The following is a 22,096-nucleotide window of genomic DNA, read 5'->3' on the forward strand; positions in this document are numbered from 1 at the left end:
CTTGTTGTTTTACTTATTTGGAATTTAAGATGCAAACCTGACTTCATCATCAATCAGATGCCGAAATTGCTGAAAGTAAGTAAAAAGACAACAATCTGAAGATTTTAAAGCCAATTTAACATATTTGTATGTAAAAGAAAATGGTGTTAATGCGTGTTTTACTAATTGCTTCCGGCATAGTCTTTTTATTTATTATAAAAGCATGAATTGGTTTGAAAACCATTTAAAACAAAATGATCATTGGCCACATGTGTGTATGTTTGGTGCACATGCACACATATGGCGTCAAAGAGATTTACTTCACACAAATGCGGAGACATCATCAAAGTGATAAGTGATGCGATAATAATATTATATAAGAGAAATCACAAGAAAAAATCTAATCAACATGTACTTATCATGTCTGTAAAACAACAAATCTAGAAGCCTACAATAAACTAGTATGTGCAGCTGAAAAGGACGTATAATGTAAAGCTCGAGTAAAAGTGCCTGTGAAGACGTTATGCAGACAGAAATGCAGGGGTATGCAAAGTCATATTTTCCATCAAACTGTATAAAATAAGATGCTCATTAAGAAGGTGAAAACTCTAGCTGCTGCAATCAGTGGTTGGCCAGTTGAAAGTAATTAGGGCCTATTTAGTGGAAATTCTATTAATGAAGAAATCAATGTTATTAGGATATGCTAATGACACATCCGCCTGTTGGGATCAAGTCATTTATTAACATGGAAGGTGTGAGTCAGGATGACCCGTCAATTACAGGCAAGTCACTGCCCCCCTCTCACTCCATCATCACTCCTGCTGCAATCTATACAGCCTCTTTATTTTTTATTTTTTTGATAGTGCATCACTTTCCCCACTCTGTATGGCTTTTGATAATCCATCTCCTATGAAAATGGCTGCGTGCTGATTTACATGTAGAAGAGAGGCCGCCTAATAAGGCTCTAGATTAAGGCAAGATTTAGTTCAGTCATTCGTGTAGCTTGGGTTGCCCATCAAAGACCTGCAGGATCTGACGGCTGCAGATTAAAAAGCAAACAGCTGTTGGACATTTTGTTGTTTATCTGCACCCCCCCAAACACACACACATACACAGATAAAACCCCATCCGTTCACTGCACCTTCAATCGTCCTGTTACTTCCATGGAATTTTTAGGCTTAATGGAAAATTAGAAACAATGTCTCCAAACCTTCTACATATGTAGCACAGATATGACAGTGATAAACATGCAGCTTGTAACCTTCAAAGTGGAGTGTCTGTCTGCAGTAGGTCAAAAACTGATAAACAGATGAAAGCAAAAACTATTTAAATATATCCTGCTGATGTGACTGCTTAAGTGCTCCATGCATTTATGATAATGAATAACATCAGCTTTCTGTTTGCATGGAGGTGACAGAGGAGCTGAAAATAATGTATTTAACTGATCCCCAGAAGGTAGATTTTGCACATACATTAAAGAACAATTCCACCTCATATTCAGTGTCTCTTCTATAACGGCGATCAAAATGATGCAAAACTCTTTGACAAACAGGCTATTGGACCCCAGAAAGAATAGGACATAAACCTTACACAAGAAGCAGTATGATTCAGTCTCTGTACAGTTAAATCAAGCGGCATCCGCGGTGCAGGAACAGGGTGTAGGTAACCTGATGACAGCACACATGTAGAGTCGAGTTAGGGGGAAAAACGAAAGCCCAACTAGAGTCTCTGCTTTCCCAAAGCAGTTGCAGGGCGTGACGTGATGCCATGCCACTTCACCCCACCTCCTCTAATTCAGAAAAGAGTTTGCAAGCCCCGCAACTTTCTCATGGCTCCTCCACAATGGCATGTTTGGTAGCTGCCCGTCGGCATTGCTTAATTAGGCGAGGAGTTGATTAATTTGCACTAATTGACAGCTAATTTAAAGACTCAAGGCACATCGGATTGGCGTTTGTCGGGGGCAGGAGGCTATGTGAGGTCAGCGCCACGCACTGCGGATGCACGGACGGATGTAAGAGCTATGGAGTTTTTCCTTTCTCTGTCTCTCTTCATATGGATGACCAACTGTGCGAGGTCAATCCGACCCATTTCTTGAAGGGTTTGTGTGGCTGTAGACAGGCTGCTGGTGACAGGCAGTCGCGCCAGTGACTGCACCATATCGCGGACGTCAGGTCTCTTACCCCGTCAACGCTCAGCAGCCTGATCAATGTTCATCAGTCAGCATCAACAAGTGGGACATGTAACCAGTGACGGGGGGGGAGTCACATAGGCTATGCAATGGATGGAGAATCCTACAAATAAGCATTTCACACTTATTTTCATACTATGTGATAGTAATTAACTATCTTCACCAACTACAACAATAAAATGTGACTTGGGACACAAAACGCATCATTAATATTAAAGCATTGCGTTGATATACAGCAACACTAAGAAAATCGGAGATGTTTGGGGAGATGCTTCAGCCATTAATAGGCTACAGTGATTTAACTAATTGATTTCGACCCACATACTGTGCAGCTATTTTCCAAAGGTGACAAAGCAAGTGTCGTGATGAAAACACCAACCAAACCATAAGTTTAAGAAAACACAGGAACAAAACTACCAGCATATTAATGATCCACAACTCATTATTGGATGTTTTATTTACTATTAATAAACCTACGAGTTATAAATGCCTTAATAGAAAGAGTCGGGCCATCAGGGGAATTTTAGCAGCTTTAGCCATTACACAAATATGCTCCACTTTGCAGTAAAACAACATCATTTCGAGGAGCCCGTGCTGCAGGTTAAAGGACCTTTCCAGAGATGTGTTAGCAGACGGCTTGACGTTTGTTTGCATTCGAATCGTTGTTCTGTAAAACACTGTCCCAAAAGATTTTCCAGCTATTAAATGTGATTTCTGGTCCCCATTTTCAGCGTCCAGGACTCTACAGAGACTTTCGGAGGGGTGAACCAGGGTCCGTGTTAGAGGCACTGGCGGCCTGTGTCCGTGTGAATCGGAAAGATGATTAGGGGCTTATTAGCGGCCCGGGGAGAAGTGTAACTTGTTGGGAGTGAGCGGCCAGAGCCCCAGCGACATCTCCAGCCGAGAACAGTCCGAGCCATTGTCTTACCTAATTATGGCGGATGGACCTCTTTTTGTTTCCCATTCGCCATGCCTGTCTGATTCTCTTTTTGCCTGGCCGCTAGCTCCGACAACGCCGAAGTGTGCTAATTAGAAAAGAAATGGTCCTAGTAATTATGTCAACTCTCATTAAAGGCGATGACAATGAGCAATATTATTTTTACGCAATGTTTTGTGTAGGGGACCCTGCTTCCAATGCTCATTAAATGGAAAACATGTCCTGGTAGCCAGGAAAGCACTCTCACTCTCACAAGTCCTCAGCCACAAGAGCACAAGCATGAAGGTATTAGAAGTTCAAGAGTCTCTGAAAACTGTTGCATCAACAAACTTGACTTAGACCTTTAAATAAAATGCATAATTCATTAATTTAAAAGTTTATTATACAATCTAATATTGAAAAAACGTAAATCATGTTGAAATAGAAATAAGAATAAATAGCGTACATTAAATCAAGGCAAGTCTACAGTGAACTTCAGTGAAAAGCAACAAATTATAACGTTTTCATAAAAAAAAGGCATGCATCTGAAGAACAGGTGCACTGACAACGGTGGAGAGAACTCCTCAATAAGCATTTGTGATTTTTGCTCCAATTTATAGTTTAAATGCAAAGTCTTTGATCCTACAAAAGTCTGAACATGTTCAGAGCATACTGGCAAAGGCATATAACAGGTTTACCTTATAAATGAAAGAAAAATCCTGTTGCAGGAGCGCGCACGCGCACACAAAACAAATTCAAAAAAACAAAATAAAACAAAAAAAAAAAATCACTTCTTCGGCCTCTCCAAGATATTCAGGAACTTCCCTCTGGTCATTTCCCTTGCTGAAAAAGAAGACACAATACACATTTAAGGTAAACTGAGACTCTGTCATTCCAGTTATTAAAATAAAAGAAAAAGATCTTGTATTTGCTTGTGACTCTAAACACTTCAGATGTGTCGTTTGGAAATGCAAAGCATGTATTTAATATCTGCAGTATCACACTGGGAGGCAATTTATACAAACATCTGTTCATTCACTACATGGAAAACAGCATAAAATTGAGATGTAGCTACCAAAGAGGCTTGTGATTTGCTTGATTGCCATCTAAGTATTAACCCTGAGCCCTATGCATGCATCAAACTGTGCGTTTTCAATTATCGCAGATGAGAAAAAAGTGAAACAAAAGGACTCCCTTAACCCCAACCTGTGATTATATAATATGAATGGCCATTTACCTTAAAGTGAAGGATAGAAAAATAAGAGGAAAAGGAACCACTTTTAAGGCAGAAGAGTAGGATTTTGCTATAAAAAATATATGATTGAAATGAACAGTGAATTTATGACAGTAGTGAAATAAATATTTTAAAGACCTCATTACATTTATCCACAAATAACTATACCAAGTTACAGTCAAATTATATTTTCCTTGAAGCTTTTGATTTAGATTTTTACTCTCGTAAAACTGTTAACATATAGATACATATAACAATAGTGAGTTAATTTCTTTTATGTTTGAGTGTGTTCTGTTTTGTGTCTGTTCTATAGACAGTGCTGTCACAGCCCCTTGTGAAAATGGGTTTCGCTGGGACTGTGGATAATTTCAGAGGGTTTTCCATCAAATACAAACCATTGTGTCACTATAGAGACCACAGTGACTTTGCTGCAACAACACCATGAACACCAGGGAGGTGCAATATAGTTACAGTAAAATCAACGGCTTTTGGTTTGACCCCTCAGAGGTTGTGTTCCTCTCGTTGATTTGGCACGAGTTGTTAAGCCGGCTGCCCTTCCTGCCACAACGCTCCCATTTTATCCAAGTTTGAGACTGGCACCAAGGTGGGCTCTGTGTGACTGGGTGGGGCCACACCAGGTTGGGTGGGATTCGAAACCGCAGATTTCTGCATCCCAACCCAATGTTCTACCACTGAGCCACCAGGCACAGGATCAGACTCTCTGCTATAGTTTTTATGCGCTATAGAGCTGGAATCCACTAGCAACTTTATTTGGTTTCTATCTAACCTCGTACATCACAGAAATATACATCCACAGGGAAGCAGAGTAAGGACTAATTTCAAATGGTATTCAGCAGAAAGTCATTCACATTCATAATGCCAGGAAGAAGACTGTCATCAGGATCTCAATGGCTACTGTCTAACTGTATGCTGGTGTGAAGGGCTCGCACCTTTCCTGTCCACAGCGGCTACTGAAAACACCTAGCAGTTAGTATTTTAGATGTGTGGAATGATAATAGTTTATCTGGGAGTGCGGGCCACATCACCTAGAGGTGTCCATCATTAGGTTAAAGATGATACAAGATGGAATGGGACGGACCCATTTTGGACTTTTCTTTCTCTTCAAATCATCCTAACCAAAGTCATCAGGGGAACCTGGGACATGTATAGGATGCTTAGATTGAAATGAAGGCATCAAATTTAGGTGAGGCAAAGCAATTACACTAAGACGACCTGAAATCCACAAATATGTTGATGTTGCTCTTCCATCAGGAGAAGCAAAGGTTAGCAGTTAATATTTTTGATCTCCATGGAGTCACTTTTCTATCTCTCTTGTTATCCTTTACTCCATCTCTTGATGAGCCCAACCTGTAAAACAGATCAGGGATGGCTTGCCACTCCCCATGAGACCCCTCACCTCACTGAGCGTCTAATTAATTATGGTTCCGTTCAGCCTCCCAGTATTCAGATAGAAACTCATATCATTAATATCATCACATTAAAGACCCCATTAAACATAAACCAGAGATCAATTTAAGATGCGTGGCCACGTTTTAAAAACTGAAATATGAGTAAATGATTGACAGGTGAAACAAGCTGTATTGTTAGTGACCAAATCTAAACAGTTGATCTACGCACAGTGGTGTGTAGAAAATAATGGTTAGACGCTAGTGATACTTACATTAGCATGTTGACATGCTCCAAAGCTAATGCTTTTTTGGCAAGTATCATTTTTACCATGTTCACCACCCCCTCTCCACTGGAGCTATGGAGAGTCACATAAAGGAAAACCTCTCTCAGACCATCAACAACAAATCACTGGCAAAGAAGGCTCAGCAGCTCCTCAACTTACTATGTAGGCCGAGGAAGGAAAGTGCCCCCTTTCCATCATGACCATATTCCACAGCGGTGCCACTGAAAGCATCCTAACAAAGTGCAGTGTCTGGTAAAAAAAAAAATAAATTGCAATGTTTCCACCCACAAGTCCCTACAGAGGATAATGAACAGAGCAGGAAAAATAATTTATGCCAACTTCTTAACACTACAAGAAAACTTTCACACTGTTTACCCCACGAGGCTACCAGAGTGGTGGTTGACACCTCCCACAGTCTTCTCATTCTCTTAAAAAAGACAAGACAGAAAAATCTGTGCCAGGTCCACAACTTTTGCCCCAGCCTGTGAGAACTCTCAATCTACGGCCCTTTTCTCTCTTACACCTCACAGCACTCATACAGACCAAAAGACTACAACAAAAAGAAGTAGAAGTACCACTTCAGCCAATATCTCATAATATAAAAATCTTAGTTTCACAGCGGCTTTTCTTAATTAAGATCTGGGACTACGTTTTTAATTTGCACCCACTGGATAGCGTACAAACATTACAGCATCATGTGTAGCATTCAACTAATTGTAATTGTTAATTTCAATCACTCGGCTTTCTACACTCAATATATTTAGGTATGTGTTACATGTTATACTATTGGCCTAGAAGAACAAAACTGTAGCTCTGTATGTGAACAATGTGCAATGACAATTAAACTTCTACAATCTTGACTTTTAGTTTAGCTTGTTAGCATGCAAACATTTGCTCATTTGCACTAACGACAAAGTAGGGCTAAGGCTGATGCAATTTTTATAGTTCTTCTGGGTCTTCATCATAAACCAAATTACTGCACAAATTAAAACTGAACAAATATTGATGCTACATGTAAATTGGAGGAAATTCTGCCTGTAGCAAATTTTATGACAATCCATAAAAGAGTTGGATCATTAAAGTCATTAGGATAAATCATTTGGGAACCATGAAAATCTGTACAACATTTCATAGTAACACATTCAGTAGTTGCTTAAATTGCAGATTGTAGACATAAAATTTAATCATAACTAGCTGAATTTTAGACTATGTGGTACCAGGTTAATACAGTGCTTTATATATTTCTACAAGTAATTAAAAAATATTAATTAAGAAGTTATGTCTTGCTACAAGAAAGATGTTAATAAATTACCAATGTAAAAGAGATTTTTATAAGATAAAAATAAACAGGTTAGAAACACGATAGCAAGCTGCAAAAGCTCTCTCACACTTCAACATACGCACACTTTGTCAAACAAGGGGAAATCAATACTGATTAGGGGGACTTAGAGATTTGTTTAGTTGATTAGAAAGGTCAATTACTAATTTTGCACTAAGTTAATCAGCATCTTGTTACGACTGCCATCCATATCAAATGACACCTTATGGATTCTGTGGGCCATCTCCATGCCCTGTTGATTTGTTGCTATCCAATTATCATCCATCCCTGACTGGTTTTGAGATTCCATCGGTCTGCCATAATAGCTTAGTAAACACAGCTACATTGTACAGTACTGTATCTAAAAATTTTGCCTAACTAGATATTTTCCATTATTCAAACGTAATCCACTATTTATTCGAAGAATTTCAAATTATTTTCAATTTTACATTATTATCAGTGTGTCTGTAAATGCACACTGAGGGCATGTTAGCAGAGAGGCCACAGTGTGGAGCAGATAACAGAGGCTGAAGTCTACCGTACCCCCAGCTCCCACAGCAGTCTAGTAATCCCGGATCCGGTAGATTTTGGCCTGATTACCGCTGCTAAAGTACACTGCAACAATGGAGATTAACCTATATCTGCAAAGGGCAGCAATATGCCACAAGGCAAAATTTTGCCCATTTTCCAAAATTAAACAGCAAGGTCTAAAGCCAACACAATTTACACATTTGTGCAATGTTCTGCTCTATGCTGGCATATCCTTTGCATTTGGGAAATACCAGGTGGCCTGAATGTAAAGGCAAAGGAAACAAGGTGGTGTAACATCTTACTTCCTCCCTGCTTACAATGAGATATCTGGGTGTCACTGTCACAACCCACTTCCAGCCCCCACCACAACTCCCCTGTGTATAAAATGAGAGTAATCGTCACTATACTCCATGCAACCCCCACCCCTGCCTGCCCCTCTCGATGGCACACTCCTGGCGAGCTGCTGGAACCCTGTTAGCTCCAAAGACAGATGACCACCTGGGTTAACTGGAGTCCTGCACCCCGGCCCTGACTGCCCCAAATCACTTTCATTAAGAGTTAAGAGGACTTATCTGACCCTCGCTGCCCAACTCAGAGTGCTGCTCAGCTATTATGGGCTGTAAGCTTTATTTAATGGATTTAACATCCACTTTCACCACCCTCCTCCCTGGGGACAAGGGACACACAGCAGAGATGACACATACAAACACACAAGCAAGGAAGCAGCCTACTCCGCTCCCCCCAAACAACCCCCGCCTTGCAACACATACACCTGACGCTCATGTTTGTGTTCAAAATTCAATTACCCACTTATTGATACTTCACAGGGATATTTAAGATGCAGACACGAGCTGTGATTTCCCAGGGGAGCCACTGGTTCCTCTTTATGTCCCAACCGAGCATGCCCACCCCTCCTCTCTTCCTACTCCTTCTCCAATGCATTTTCGCCTGGCTGACACACACATTCACACACCAAAACAAACACATCTGCACCTCCCAACCTGAGCCCCAGCCTATGCCTGTTCAGGAGGTGTCCCTATTAATAGGCAATCAGTCAAAAATCATTCATTAAAAAGCCTAAAAGGTTTTACACCAGCACCATGATTAGCTGGGAAAGAAAATCCAATGAATTCCTAATGCCTTTATGGAAATGAGGTGTCATTTCCGATCTGTTCAGGGAGGCAGCAGGCAGAACTGGGGAGAGGTGTGTGAGCGCGTGTGTGTATGTGTTGTGAAGCTCTGTTTCTCTCTTCTTTTTACACAGCTACAACACTGATCCTATTTAAGATAGGCACTGGCTCTATCAGACAAAGATGCAACCTGCTACACTACTGAAGCAGGTATTCTTGTCACCCAGTTGCAAAATGTGTTCGAAACTGCCGAAGATTTTCTGACAACAGACCATGACTTTTAATACAAGCACTATTATGACACCAGCCAATGTGAGACAACTACGCAAGGTCCAGTGTTATTGAATATCCAGAAAGCAACAACCAAATGGAACCATTCGAAAATGTTTGTTTCTCTTTCCTTGTTAGAGACGCACCATAACACTGTCATCCACCACTCTATTTAACACAAGGAGACACAAGAGAGGTAAAACGACAAGCGCAGTGGAATAGTAGAGGTGAGGAGGAGGAAGGTTTAGTGGTGGCAGAGGTAGAGAGGCATCCCCTGTTCTTCATTCAGCAGCTGTCAGCTCAAGCACTTCATAACCGCCCACCCCGCGGTCAGCACGCCCTGATGGATTGATGGAGGCACATTAGCACCAGTGAGACCCAGTGAATGCAATCATATTCAGCACCGGCATACTTCTAATAGGCTGGAGATTGATCCTGAGGGTGAGGAGGAGGAGGAGGTGGTTGTGAATGTGAGCCCATTAGGAGCTGTCAGTGCAAGGCGACCTTCAGCCTCACCTTCACACAAGCTGATCCAACAGGGGTCAGCCTGGGTCTGAGTCGGGTGACATCAAGGCAGAGAAGAGGTGCTGTGGGGTGCTACCCAGAAGACAACAGGTGGGCCCACACCCAGAATAAGCTAAGTGTTGCTCTATCTATCTATCTATCTATCTACATATACACACACACACACCCACACCATATATCGTCTTGATGGCTGTAATTTGATGATTACCTTTACTTAATTACTGTGTTGCTATTCCATATTTTAACGTCTTCATTCGCATTCATTCAACCCACCATCCATTCAACAAAGACACATATAACTCCAATTAATCTCAATGTAATCCATTTTCCTACAAATGCAGATTTTACCATTACGGCAACAGGGATCACCAACATTCACCAACTCTGTGTCTGTAACAGAGGTCCTCTAGTTCATCCCAGAGGAACACTCAGCTTTCAATTACCTCCAATAACAGCACTTACCAGAGTCTTTCATTTTCCCTAGAGACTTGGGGCCTGATGCCCGTACTCAGCAGCCCACGACAGGGGCATTCATCATGGGGTGGAGTAACAGCTGGGGCCTAAGGAAAAGGCACGCGTCAAGCCCCTCTGGGACTAGACTAGGCCAGCGTCACACAACCATTACTGGGGGTGTAAGTGGGAGTATGGGGGAAATTAGGATGTACTGCAACCTCATTTGCAACCATGTTATATAAATGTTCAAACTTGAGTACGTAACTATATATGAAGCGTGAACTACTTGCAAAAAAAGACAGTAACCAACACTAGTAGGTGTTGGTTACTAGTAGGTGTTGGTTAGGTGTATAGAGGAACAGTGTTGTAATACTGTCTAGTTCACATTCCCTCTCTCACTCCTGTCAGGTGGGTGAGTATTGGCTGCTTGATTGTGCTCTGCCCATTAACCAGTTCCCTCTTTAATGGTCCACATGTTGAAGGGGAGGGGCAGTAAATCGTGTCCCCTCTGCCGGGCTTCTGCAGAGTCTCGTTTACGGGTACTGAAGAGTGCACAAACATGATGAAAAAGTAGCTGAGATTTACAAGGCCTCCCCTGACAGCCAGGAAAAGGAGAAAATTAAACCAGAGAGCATTAAACAGGCACCCATTACTAGGCTGCTCCAACACCAATAATAATAATCATTGTGTCCTGTCATCCCGAGGTACATGACATGACTGCAAAGCCTGCTGGACTCCATTTTTGACAGCTAACATCTTTATGGCAGTCACATCACATGTTTCTCTGGCTTTAGAGAAGTCAGAAGATCATACACTTTTTCAACAAAATTGCTTTTGAACTTGCGGTCTATGCAACACAAGAAATACATACTACCTATATTTTGTTAATGTCTATTTACAGTTTTCAAGACTGTATTCCCTACTTGTATGTGTCAGTTAACTCTCAATCATTATTAAACTCCCTTGCCTAAAATCTGAAAATCGCTTTAAATAATTACAATTTTCTACATTAGCATCTCCTAACTTTTATTACCCGGTTTTCAAAATGTCATTTGATTCATAAGTACAGGCTGTCTTTATGGAGTTTCACACTGCAGTGCATGCATTTCATTACAAGCAAAAAAAATACTATTAATCTTGCAGCTTGCTGTCTACAACAGATAGATTTGCTCCTATATACATGCATGTTAGCTGAATTTAACTAACTGCTTGTGTGCTTTTTCACTAGAGAAATAAATACCCCTTCCCTTAGAGAAATGTAAGCACTTAGCTACATCTCTCTAATCCACACTCCACAAGGATTATGACAATCGAGACATTGGGGATTGGATTAAAAACTAGATTTTGCATCCATCAAATGCTTGAGCACTTGTTTTACATTTTTCTGCTAGCATGCCCTTGTTTCTTACTTTTTCTAGTTTAACAAGATTGATATAAATCCATTATTTAAAGACCTCAAGGTCAGCTTTTTTAGTGTTTGATAGAAATGAAGTGTGGATTCTAAATTGCCAAGTTCCCACTTTTATCCATGATCTGTGTTGGCTTTGTATAAAAACACACACACCTATGTGCAGTCAACCTGTTTGGGTTTTCAGTGTGAAACCACACACTGATGCTGTGAAATCACCTAACTAGATACAGAAAGGCTATTAGCTCCATCTACTGGTGATAAGAGAAACTTGTATCATAATTTTGAGGGTTGTTAATTGGTCATTTGCACAACTGTCACTCAGATTTTATTTTGAATGTTTGTGCAGAAAAGGCAACAAGGTTTATTTTTCTAAGGCAAGAGACTTTTTTGAGGTTGGATCAAACCATGTATCTTTTACACATAATGCCTGTAATGTACACTGTATTGTTTATGTTGTTCATGTACTTACACTCTTCTAAGCCCAGCTGGTAAGCGAGGTTCTGAAGTCCTTTGACCTTCTCCATCAGATTGGCTGTGGTCAGACTACCCAGCTCTACAGAATGATAATTTGACCCATAATCAAAGCTCTTTCAGTAAAATTTAGTAAGCATTTTAGTAAAGTGTTTTCCCATTTGACAGGATTATATTGGAAAGCTGATTTTGTCCACACACACAACAATCTTCCTGCTTAACACCAAGTGTTGCAGCTACACAGAATATGTTTTGCTAGGGTTAATTTCTATTAATTTGAATTTTACCTTTCAACATTTCAATGTCCTCACTCTCTAGTTCAGCCATCCACTTTGGGGGTGAATTAGTGATGGGCTATGATATAAGACACAACAAAGGTCTCAGCAGACATCTCAGGAAAGATGTACACATCTGGCTTATATATGACAGTATGTCAGGCCTTTTAATTTTTCAGTTTGTAAATCAAAGCAAATCAGAGTGAATCAAACTCACATTTTTACATGATGCAGCAAATTCTGCAACTCCGGGCACTGTGCAGAGATTACAGGATAATTACTATTAAAACAACATAGAACAAAATATACATAGTCACTAAGCCTCACCCAAAATCGGGATGAAGGTGAACTTACACTGCTCTGGCCATAAGTCTGGTGATGCTCTGTCTAACTTCTCAAAACTCAACAGTGAGGTCTCAAAATCGTCACCTGCTGCAACACAACAAAACAACAACAACAAACACAAAGTGATTTTATTTTTTAGCAATTTCTGTGAAAAACACAAATTATTTATTTGTGTAAACAATGTAATGGGAGAGTGGAAGACTTTTAAAAAACAATCACCAATTAACATTAGGGTTACATAAAGCAACTAAAAGTGATGTGTTAATAGCTTTAGTTGCATATCTACTTATGAAAAACAAAAGATGAGAGATAAAATGTATTTGTAGTAATCTGACCTTAACCAGTTTTAATAAATTACACTACTACAATTTTTTAAGTGCAATAAAGTGAATATTCAAGCAGCATGCCATTAATAAGTAAATTCTACAATTCCTGTAAAATTTACAAATTGCGAATTAGATAGACATAACATACAATGCCTGTTAGCATTAGAAGTAAAAAATAGTAAATAGTAAATACAAGCAACTTTTTGAAAATTTTTTAATTAAAAAAAAAATCTAAAACTTCTGTGAAAATTCCTACACACCCTCAAATCACAGCTTCTCGAATGGATGGCTTTGCTGCTCAGCTTTGTGGTTTATAGTAGTTAACTGAATATATTTACGTTTTATACTGAGACCAAACAAACATGTCAACACAGTACCGTGGTTTCCACAAAGTTGTAAATATCATCACAACAGGAATTTTCCCCCAATAATCCAAAGCCCCAAAATATTAAATGAACACCTCTATGACACTGGCTGAAACTCAAAGGGGACAGGAAGTTGTAACAGACTGTACCTAATAAAATGGAATAAGTAGCTCATCGTTCAAGCTGCTCAAGTTAAACGTTACACTCTGCAGTTATAACAATGGGGTGAAGGCTGAGCGAGAAAAAACCCAAAGACAATAAAACAACTTAAAATATAAACAAAGGTGATTCACAGAGTAACCGTTATAGCACAGGTGTGCTGAGGTAGCAGCACCCACGGTGTGAGCTCTGTGTGGGTCAGGCTGTGCGTTAGGTTCCCTGTACACTGGACAAACATTGGTGCTAATGAAGCCTTTAGCCACCGTAAAAACATCACCGCAACGCAAAAAATACAACGCTACCATGTACGTTCTCACGTCGTTGATTGATTGTCTAACCCAGCAATGGTGTCGTTGGCAATCTAGTGGAGTTATTAAGGTTAAATTGCCAATTTATTCACGATATAGCACAGTAAGGAATTAGAATTTACCTCCATTTGGAGACGCCATCTTCACAATAATCACGTGACAATGATCAGCCAATCACAGCAGCCGTGTTCGGAGTTGACGCGTGATGGTGTAGTTCAAAGGCTGACCGGCAGATGGCGCACACGTTTACTGTCTCAGGGTTTATTATCATCATCCAGAGGTGTAAATATGGTACGTTATCTACTAAGCATCATTTACTGGGACAGTTCCTACATCATCATTACATTTTTGGCTTTATGAATACGTAAATGAACAAAAGTGCATATCAAGCAATAGAGGTTTTCTCTATTGTGATTTTTTTCTTATATACTAGGCTGTTTAAGCTGCTAAATAACTTATGTGTCTTTGGTCTGTGGGGAAACATACATTTCCTATTTGTAAACAATGTAGAGTTTCAGACAGACATAAAGGGATTTCTTAAAAGTAACTTAAGGTGGTGTCTCAGTCTTATCCATAAAGTAGCTACTCGCCTGGACCTAAGAAAACACCAAGGGGGGAGAGCTACAGCACGTTTCTGACCAGCAAAGAGTTTTATTTTGTTATTATTGGTGACGATGACAAGCTTTTTTATCCAAATATGTTTTCTAAGTCAAACTGAATTTACAACTCATATTTGTCCTTTTAAAAACTACTCTTCACCAATCGCGGATAGTTTCCAATTGACACACCTGGTCATAAGTGGCTGTTTTAAAGATGAATACATAACTGGTCAGTTAAGATGGCTATGGCTATGAACCAACACTTGGTTCCTATTTAAATTAGAGTTTAAGAAAAGCCAAGTTACAAATACTGAATTTCAGTTCTGCATGTTAGAGATCCTCTGAATCTACATTTATTTAATAACTATAGTTACTAGTTAAAAGTAATAATTAAGCAAATTACAGTACAATTTTATTTTAATTATCATTGGTATAAAATATACAACCTACCTAGAAGTATGTCAATTAATTCAAATTATTAGATTCAAAACATATGACCATCAAACAGTATATATATTAAAAAAAAAAACTTATTAACACATTTCTGGATCAGTAATTTTGACTTCAAATAATATATTCATTATGCAAAATTTGCTATTCTGATTGAATACTTCTACTACTAGTACTTGTTTTTTAGATTATACTTTTCTACTTAAAAAACATTTTGAATTTAGTACTCATAAAAGGATATTCCTTGCTGCAATATTTTTACTTAAAGTAAATGATCTCACAACTTCATCCAATACTGAAACAAAGTAAGATTAAATATTGATGACGAGTAAGCAAGGACTACAAGAATATCACTGTTTATTGATTACACCGCTATGTGCACAACACTGACAGTCAGAAGTCTTATAGAGTAAAAACGGAAGCCAGTTCTGGACAGCACTGGTGGCTGAATACAATACAAAAATACCAGTCAATTAGATCAAGACAAAGTAAATAAAAATACAGTTTCTCTAACTATGTAACAAAAATTGTTTTTCTAAATTGATGAGCTGTGCAGCATATAAACTTTCCTTATTAGTTTTTCACAAGCTCCTCTCAGGCACTTTAGCTCATTATTGTAAAACATGCTAAACAAATGTCCAGGATGTCAGGTGTGGAGTGAGTTAAGGCAGCTTGATTGGTAATGATTAGTGTCAACATTTTACTCTCCAATACTCCACAACACTCTTTCATATTGCACAGACACATATCCATCTCCTCAAGCTTTCTGCACTGTACTTGAAATTGAGAGACACATAAATACTTTGACAGGTGGAATGGAACCATGTACAATAGGTACCTTATGAAAATTAATTCTTTGCAAAAACACTCTACAATCATAAATCTATCTGATTAAGCCCCTCATATTAAAAGCAGCTGTTTTATAATCACTTCATCAGTGTCATTATTCCTGCAAAATTAACTAGAACTCCCAGGATTCCATCCACTTCAGGCCTGCCATCGTGCTGTCTGGCTCGTGTGCCAGAGGACCAGTCATGCCATAGGAGAGTGGATTAAACAGGTAGAAACTAACAGACGAAAAACAAAAAGATGTTTTTAAACCTTAGAATATTTTATCAGTCATCTTAAACTGCAGAAGTAAAGTTACTTTTAAGGGCTTCGATGTTGAACATTCAGTGACTGAAACTGATGTATATGATATACTGTATATATTTTCCCAGTAATTACTCTGCTAGTCACCTCACCTGTAAAGAACACTACAGAGAAGTATCATCTGCCCAACTCTCTCCAGCCAATCGGAGTAAGGTTGTTGGAGCAACAGGTCAGTGCTTTTCAACAGGATGTCTAATGTAATTCCTGTGAGGAACAAACAAAATGCTTTCACCAGAGCTCAGGGACCAACATAGTTTCTTTATATATTAATGGGACTTCTTTGTCCTGCTTCAATTTGGGGGATATTTATGCATGACGTTTTGGAACAACTTGAGCCTTTCTATTTGTTTACATTTGTGTAATTCATCACAATGTCAGTCAATTTAGAAAATAGCAGTTCACCTCACCTCACTTTAGAAAGGTCAGTTCTGAAGTGGACATTTGTTCATCTTGCAGGCTCAGTCTACACCTATGTATATCCTGTCCATGTGTTCAAATCTGACTTAGTTATGAGTTAGAAAGGAGAACAATTTTTGATCCAAAATGACCAAAACTGCCTTTCACCTCATGCAGTCTCTTCTGTGTCTCTATCCATACCCCCTTCAGTTCTCCCCAACAATTAAAAAAACTCTGCTGTACATTATGGAAGCAGGCACAACATAAAATTAGTTACCTGTTAACATGCTGCTGAAGAGCATGGCAGGGAAGTAGTGATGATAGTAGAGGACACGACCCATAGTGTAAAAAGGTGCATAATGAAGCAGCCAACCGAGGAGCAACAGTCCTCCCCCTTTCATAAGGATATGTGAATGCTCTGAAACACAGAGTCGAGAACACAATATTTATTTGATTCTTATTTATTTGATCTTTGCAATCACAACTGATCAGTCAATGCAAAAACTGCAATAGTCTCAACCTCAGTAATCATACCTATTCTTTTTTGGCCAATTGAGAAACCTCTTTGCTGGACTATAGATGCCACTGCCACCATGATAAGATACAGTCCTAAACTGGCCAGGTTCAACCACCAGACCACCTGAGAAAGAGTATTTAATCGTTTATGTGTATTTGTAAATAAGAGCAACTAGAAGGAAGAAGGAAAACTGTGTAAAAAAAACAGTGTGAAACTTACAGGGTTCCCCAGCAAGTAAACACGATAATCTGTCTCATTCACTCCAGAAAACCTAAGTCCCTTTACGGAGACAGAAAAAGAACATTGCTAGTTAAAATGAAGTAATGCACCTATTACTAAAAAGATTTTTACTAAAAATAAACTATAGGGCATAGATTTTTCAAGGTACCTGGTAGTTGATGGGCCAGTGCCACGGTTTCGAGTGCATCTCATTGTCTTTGGGTTTCAAGCCACTGTTACCCTAAAGACACACATTTTCAAAACATCATCACCAATTTCTGATTAACACATTATTCAAGCACATATGCATTAACATATTTTCACTTTCTTCTTACCCTTAACATAACAATATGGGACTCCACTAAGATCTCCAGAAAATGGGGTTTAAGCACAGACAGGCTAATATTAGGCACTGTCAGAACAAAGAAACAACACAGCATGGTTAACAGCTCAAATTATCATGTATAGGCAATAAATGTACTAATAAATATGTGTATCCTACATTTGGAATTGATATGATCTTCAATGTTCCATTGAGAGCTTGGAGTCTCCTTCAGGTAGGGACTACAGGTCACTTCAACCTGTTCCCAGCCCCTGAACACAAACAAAACTTTAAATACGTACACTGTTTAGATAAGTAATGAAACATATATAGAAAAGAATGTCAGAGCAGAGAACACTGATTTACCACTTTGGGAGAGTCTTGCCTGAAGAATAAAGGACACAACCTGTAGCTCGATGATGAAAGCGGACCTTGCTGCGCAGCACCTTCACCAAATCACCCTTCTGACCTCCACACACCTCTACCTGCCAAAGGTCATTGGTGTCTCCTGTGCCATTCTAAGCACAGATGAGACGGAGAGATGTGGTTAAAGTTTGGCGGTGCACAATACAGAATAGTATACTATCAGGAAACTAGAAAACTTGCTATTTCCACCTGATCTACAAATTATTCAACATTTCATGAGTCAACTGTTCTGATCTTATATGATGTTAAGATATAATTATGTCTAGTGCAGCTTTATGTTGTGGGCCTTACAATGCCATAGCCTGTAACCTGGAAGTGTTTCTTGGTCAGGGGGGCCTGCTGGTGGTGACTGTGAAGGTTGCGAGTTGTTCTGAAGAAAGAAAGAAATAAAATAAAATACTTCATGAGAGATTTGGATTTGGATGATCTTTTAAAATTTAAATGAGCTGGGGTCAAATGAGGCATTTCTTCGGTGTTGCACTTACTCTTTGTGCTCTAAACGAATTATGTCACCATGACGAACCAGGTCAGGGGTCCCAGATTGAGCTTCATAGAGAAAAACACGAAGTTCAAACATTACTTTACCGTGTCTTTAAAATGAAGTTATTAATATTTCTAAATTGTATTTCAACATATCTTCTCACAGTTATTATCATCCCATCTGTGAACCAGCCACAAGTTGTTATAATCTTTATGGAGGTAGGCTGTCACCTGTAAGCACACAGCAGAGAAATGTGTTCTTTCAAAAAAAGTAGTTACACACACAAATACACAAATATATATATGGTGTATGTTTTATTGTAAATATATTTCACAACAAAACCTGAAACCTGACCTGCTGCTGCCTTGCCCCCACTCCCTCTGGGTACAAGTGCCAATGTGAGTGCAAATAACCTCCAGCAATTCTGAGGTTTTTCACTGTAATGGTGGAACCATATGCCAGGTCTAAATCAGAAGAATAAGAGATTACTTCAAATTACTAAAACACAAGATACAAGTACATTAAATAGAAATGGTTTCCTAATATGTTGCCAAGAGTGAAAATGAGCCTGACTGCCCATTAATTAAATAAGTGAACATAAAACTGAAAAATATGCCTTAATATTTAAACTCTGATGTGTAAATTTGTAAAGACAGAAACATTTCAGCCCATCACTACTAAGACAATACCTACATTTCTTTTTAAGTATTCTTATAAATCCTTTAAGTATTGTAATAAACATGGTTTTGTTTGCATATGTTTGGGACTCACACTCAGGCATGGATGCATTATGTAAGTTGTTTCCTATTAGACGGGACTGAAAGGCAGAGCTGAAGAAACCATCTCCTGGTCCACTGCAAAGAGAAAACAATCATGATTAGCATCACAAGCAGCAGATACACACACATTATCGCAAGTTATCTGCAATGAAACAAACAGACTCACCTTTGGTTCAACACAACAAAGTGGACTGCAAATATTGTAACATAGAGAAAAAGTGGAAGGAGGATGAGTCCAACAACCCGAGCTGCGAAGTGTTTTGCTATGTCCACCTGGAAAAACAAAGTGAGAAGAAGCTGTTTAGCCGCTAGCATCAACAGCATCAGTCGCCTGAGTCATAAAAATATGCAGCTTTTTACCAGTGAAAGGCTTAGATCTCCTAAAAGTCTCCATAGGTCCCAGATTGTGTTCAGTCCCACCAGCAAGATGACAAACAGGCCTACAAACTTCACACCTAAAGCCCCAGCAAGGCTTACACCAGTTAGTACCAGCCACAGGCACCAGGGAGCAGTAAAAGGCCTGAAGAAAATAGCCAGCAGGGTACAATCAAATGTGTATTACCTGCTTTTGAAATACTCCATTATACACTATACGATAACACTTTCTGAATCCAAAGTAGTCAAGGCACGCAGGAGCCTTAATTGCAGTTTTCAATTCACAATTATGTGATAAAGATGTAGAAATAACAAAGCAGATGGCTATTGTGTCGCATATCTTCAAAATTAAAAGTAAAATAACTGAAGAGTAAACATAACAAAATAAAAGTTGTATTGGTGTCCTACCTGTACTGCTGCTGGTTGAACTTGACCATGCTCAGCACTGCTGCCATGATGAAAAACATAAGTATAGGATCCAGCAGGATGTACTGGGAAATAGTGATGCAGCCAGTGTCTATAAATTAAGAACAAATGCACTCTCCTTACTACAACCTGCTAGAACTTTTATTGCAATGAATGACAGAATACAGATTTTCATAAGTTCAAAGACGCATTTCAGATGTATTACTATCAAGATCAGCAAAAGAAACAAAACGTAAAATAAAACACATTTTTTCTGCTCCCTAACAGATCTATGTTAGACTTGCTGCGCATTCTGGTATTTCTTCGAGCAAACTGAAGACATAGAAAGATGTTGGATGATTACTCACCAAATATGAGTAATGTCGCAGTGATGAAAGCAGCAGTGTGAGACTGAGACAGCTCCAGCACTATGAGGTAGGCAAAGACTGGGAGAAAGGAGCCCAGCACGGCACAAAACTGGAGAGTAGAAGGCAGGACACACATCAGTTGCCTTACTTTCATCTTTTCTCCTTTTAAAGTTATGTTAGGTAAGTGACATTACTTTAAAATGACAAAATAAACGTTAGTACACGTATTTAAATAGAGTTGTACTAGTGTGGAAAGCAACATACTCCTCTCATGCCCCAGTAGTTGTGATGTTCATATTTATCTCCTGGCTTTATGAAAGGGAAGGTGCCATCATACCCAGTCAAGTAGCCAGCGAGGCCTATCAGCATCTGCAAAAAGGTAAAGGAGATGAACACACAAGATGCTGGAGCAGCTTTGCTGTACACACTTGAACCTACATAAAAGGGACATCTCAGATCTGCCATCTCACTTTTCCAAGAGGAGGGTGGACATCAAAAAAGAAGGTCCTGTTGATGTAGTAACTTCCCATCTTTCCAAAGTGTGTCTCATCCCAGCTGGAAGACCAAAAGGAGTCATCATGAAAAAAATAAATACAAATAGCACAATTAGATGAACAAATGCTATGTGAGGGAGGAGGCTTATTACTTACCATACATGAGGAGGATCTGTTATCTTGTAGAGGCGTGTGGAGAAAGACAGCCCCATCACTAGCATGAGCAGGACTCTGCTGGAGGACTCATTACTGAAATGTCCTCTGATTGAAAACTGAGTAGATGTTCCATTTGAGGACTGGACGTCATCTCCTGACAAGTGCCCTGCAGTTTGACGGTTTTTGTGCTTTGACACAGGAGTGGATGGGGTTTGGGAGATTTTTCGTGAAGAGTGAAAGTTTTTCCTGTTCCTTAACGCGGCTGTGTCTCCTGTTTTGTTCCTCTGTGTAACATATTCTTCCTTTGCCATTAGGAAATTAAACCTATAATTAAAAAAACAGCTCCAGCTTCTAAGCCGGGTAAAATGATGTGTACCTGTAATGTCAGAGACGAATTACTACACTTAGCACAGATATCAATTAATTTATAACTGGAGAACCAAATATTAATTCTCAATACTGTTTGCAGATACAGGTGATATTTGACAGTGTCAGTCACACCGTTGCTACTCAACGAATTACCTCACATGGGATTAGTTACACTGTAGCTGAGCTACGAAGACATCTTCATCCATGGACATACTTATCCTGCTTCTTTCTATCCAAATATCCACTGTTCCAATGGCCTCATCTCAAACGAATAGTAGAGTTTAAATATGTAGGAATAGTGACAATTGTCTGAAATCCACGTTGTATTAGTCAAAGATTTACATGTGGAAGATAGCGACAGCGGGAGCTGCGCTCGTGGACGTATCGCGACGAAGCGAGGTGCTTTCTGGGAGATGTATGCCACTGCTCCCGCGGTGACACGAATTCCCAGAATCCTTCCGGAGGCGCTAGCAGATGGAAAAACAGGTGGAAAAAACAGAGGCAGCGACTGCCCAGCTCGATGTGTCCACTAGAGGGAGATAGAATACAATCAATCATTTTAATGCCCTTGTTTTTTTTCCCTTATTTTTGCAGTTGTTATTGTAGGATTTTGTTCATACTAGGGACATTTCTGCTGCACAGTGTAAGAAGTGCATCTGATGAAATACAATTAGGTGCACTTTTGAAGCGA

At 39.4% G+C, this 22,096-nt stretch overlaps 2 protein-coding genes across 5 annotated transcripts; both read right to left on the bottom strand.

Moving 5' to 3' along the window:
• Positions 1-3,475: 3,475 nt before the first annotated feature.
• lin52 (lin-52 DREAM MuvB core complex component) lies at positions 3,476-14,085 on the bottom strand. Its single transcript, XM_067480601.1, has 6 exons — positions 14,020-14,085; positions 12,749-12,826; positions 12,612-12,649; positions 12,407-12,473; positions 12,118-12,201; positions 3,476-3,926 (listed from the first exon to the last, which is right to left on the bottom strand). Exons 1-6 carry the CDS (start codon positions 14,036-14,038, stop codon positions 3,871-3,873), a joined length of 342 nt encoding a protein of 113 aa, XP_067336702.1. The 5' UTR covers positions 14,039-14,085; the 3' UTR covers positions 3,476-3,870.
• Positions 14,086-15,286: 1,201 nt separating this feature from the next.
• On the bottom strand, positions 15,287-21,818 carry pomt2 (protein-O-mannosyltransferase 2). Of its 4 annotated transcripts, none has more exons than XM_067480618.1 (22): positions 21,620-21,817; positions 21,037-21,360; positions 20,857-20,941; positions 20,651-20,755; positions 20,387-20,495; positions 20,022-20,130; positions 19,599-19,758; positions 19,405-19,511; positions 19,231-19,313; positions 18,814-18,923; positions 18,623-18,689; positions 18,464-18,524; positions 18,270-18,348; positions 17,919-18,070; positions 17,733-17,824; positions 17,566-17,642; positions 17,400-17,471; positions 17,231-17,290; positions 17,029-17,134; positions 16,772-16,912; positions 16,191-16,302; positions 15,287-16,013 (listed from the first exon to the last, which is right to left on the bottom strand). In XM_067480618.1, the coding sequence occupies exons 2-22, from the start codon at positions 21,345-21,347 to the stop codon at positions 15,908-15,910; spliced, it is 2,304 nt and encodes a 767-aa protein (XP_067336719.1). In that variant the 5' UTR covers positions 21,348-21,360; positions 21,620-21,817; the 3' UTR covers positions 15,287-15,907. The 4 variants fall into 4 exon arrangements, with proteins under 4 accessions (XP_067336719.1, XP_067336718.1, XP_067336717.1 ...); XM_067480617.1 differs by having other exon boundaries at positions 21,559-21,817; XM_067480616.1 differs by having other exon boundaries at positions 21,037-21,412; positions 21,559-21,817.
• Positions 21,819-22,096: the final 278 nt, after the last annotated feature.

The sequence above is a fragment of the Channa argus genome, chromosome 16 (assembly GCF_033026475.1).
Source record: "Channa argus isolate prfri chromosome 16, Channa argus male v1.0, whole genome shotgun sequence".
NCBI classification, from domain to species: Eukaryota; Metazoa; Chordata; class Actinopteri; order Anabantiformes; family Channidae; genus Channa; species Channa argus.

Bases quoted from the DNA above. Each gene is read 5' to 3' on its own strand.
- lin52 (XM_067480601.1), bottom strand. The intron at 12,650-12,748 runs GTAAGTTCACCT...ATCTCTGCACAG, and splicing joins AGACTTATGGCCAGAGCAGT to TGCCCGGAGTTGCAGAATTT. The intron at 3,927-12,117 runs GTAAGTACATGA...CTTCTTTTTCAG, and splicing joins CCAGCTGGGCTTAGAAGAGT to CAAGGGAAATGACCAGAGGG.
- pomt2 (XM_067480618.1), bottom strand. From the start codon at position 21,347: ATGGCAAAGGAAGAATATGTTACACAGAGGAACAAAACAGGAGACACA. The intron at 18,924-19,230 runs GTGAGTCCCAAA...CTTCTGATTTAG, and splicing joins TAATGCATCCATGCCTGAGT to ACCTGGCATATGGTTCCACC. The intron at 16,014-16,190 runs GTGAGGTGACTA...TTCGTCTGTTAG, and splicing joins CTCTGTAGTGTTCTTTACAG to TTTCTACCTGTTTAATCCAC.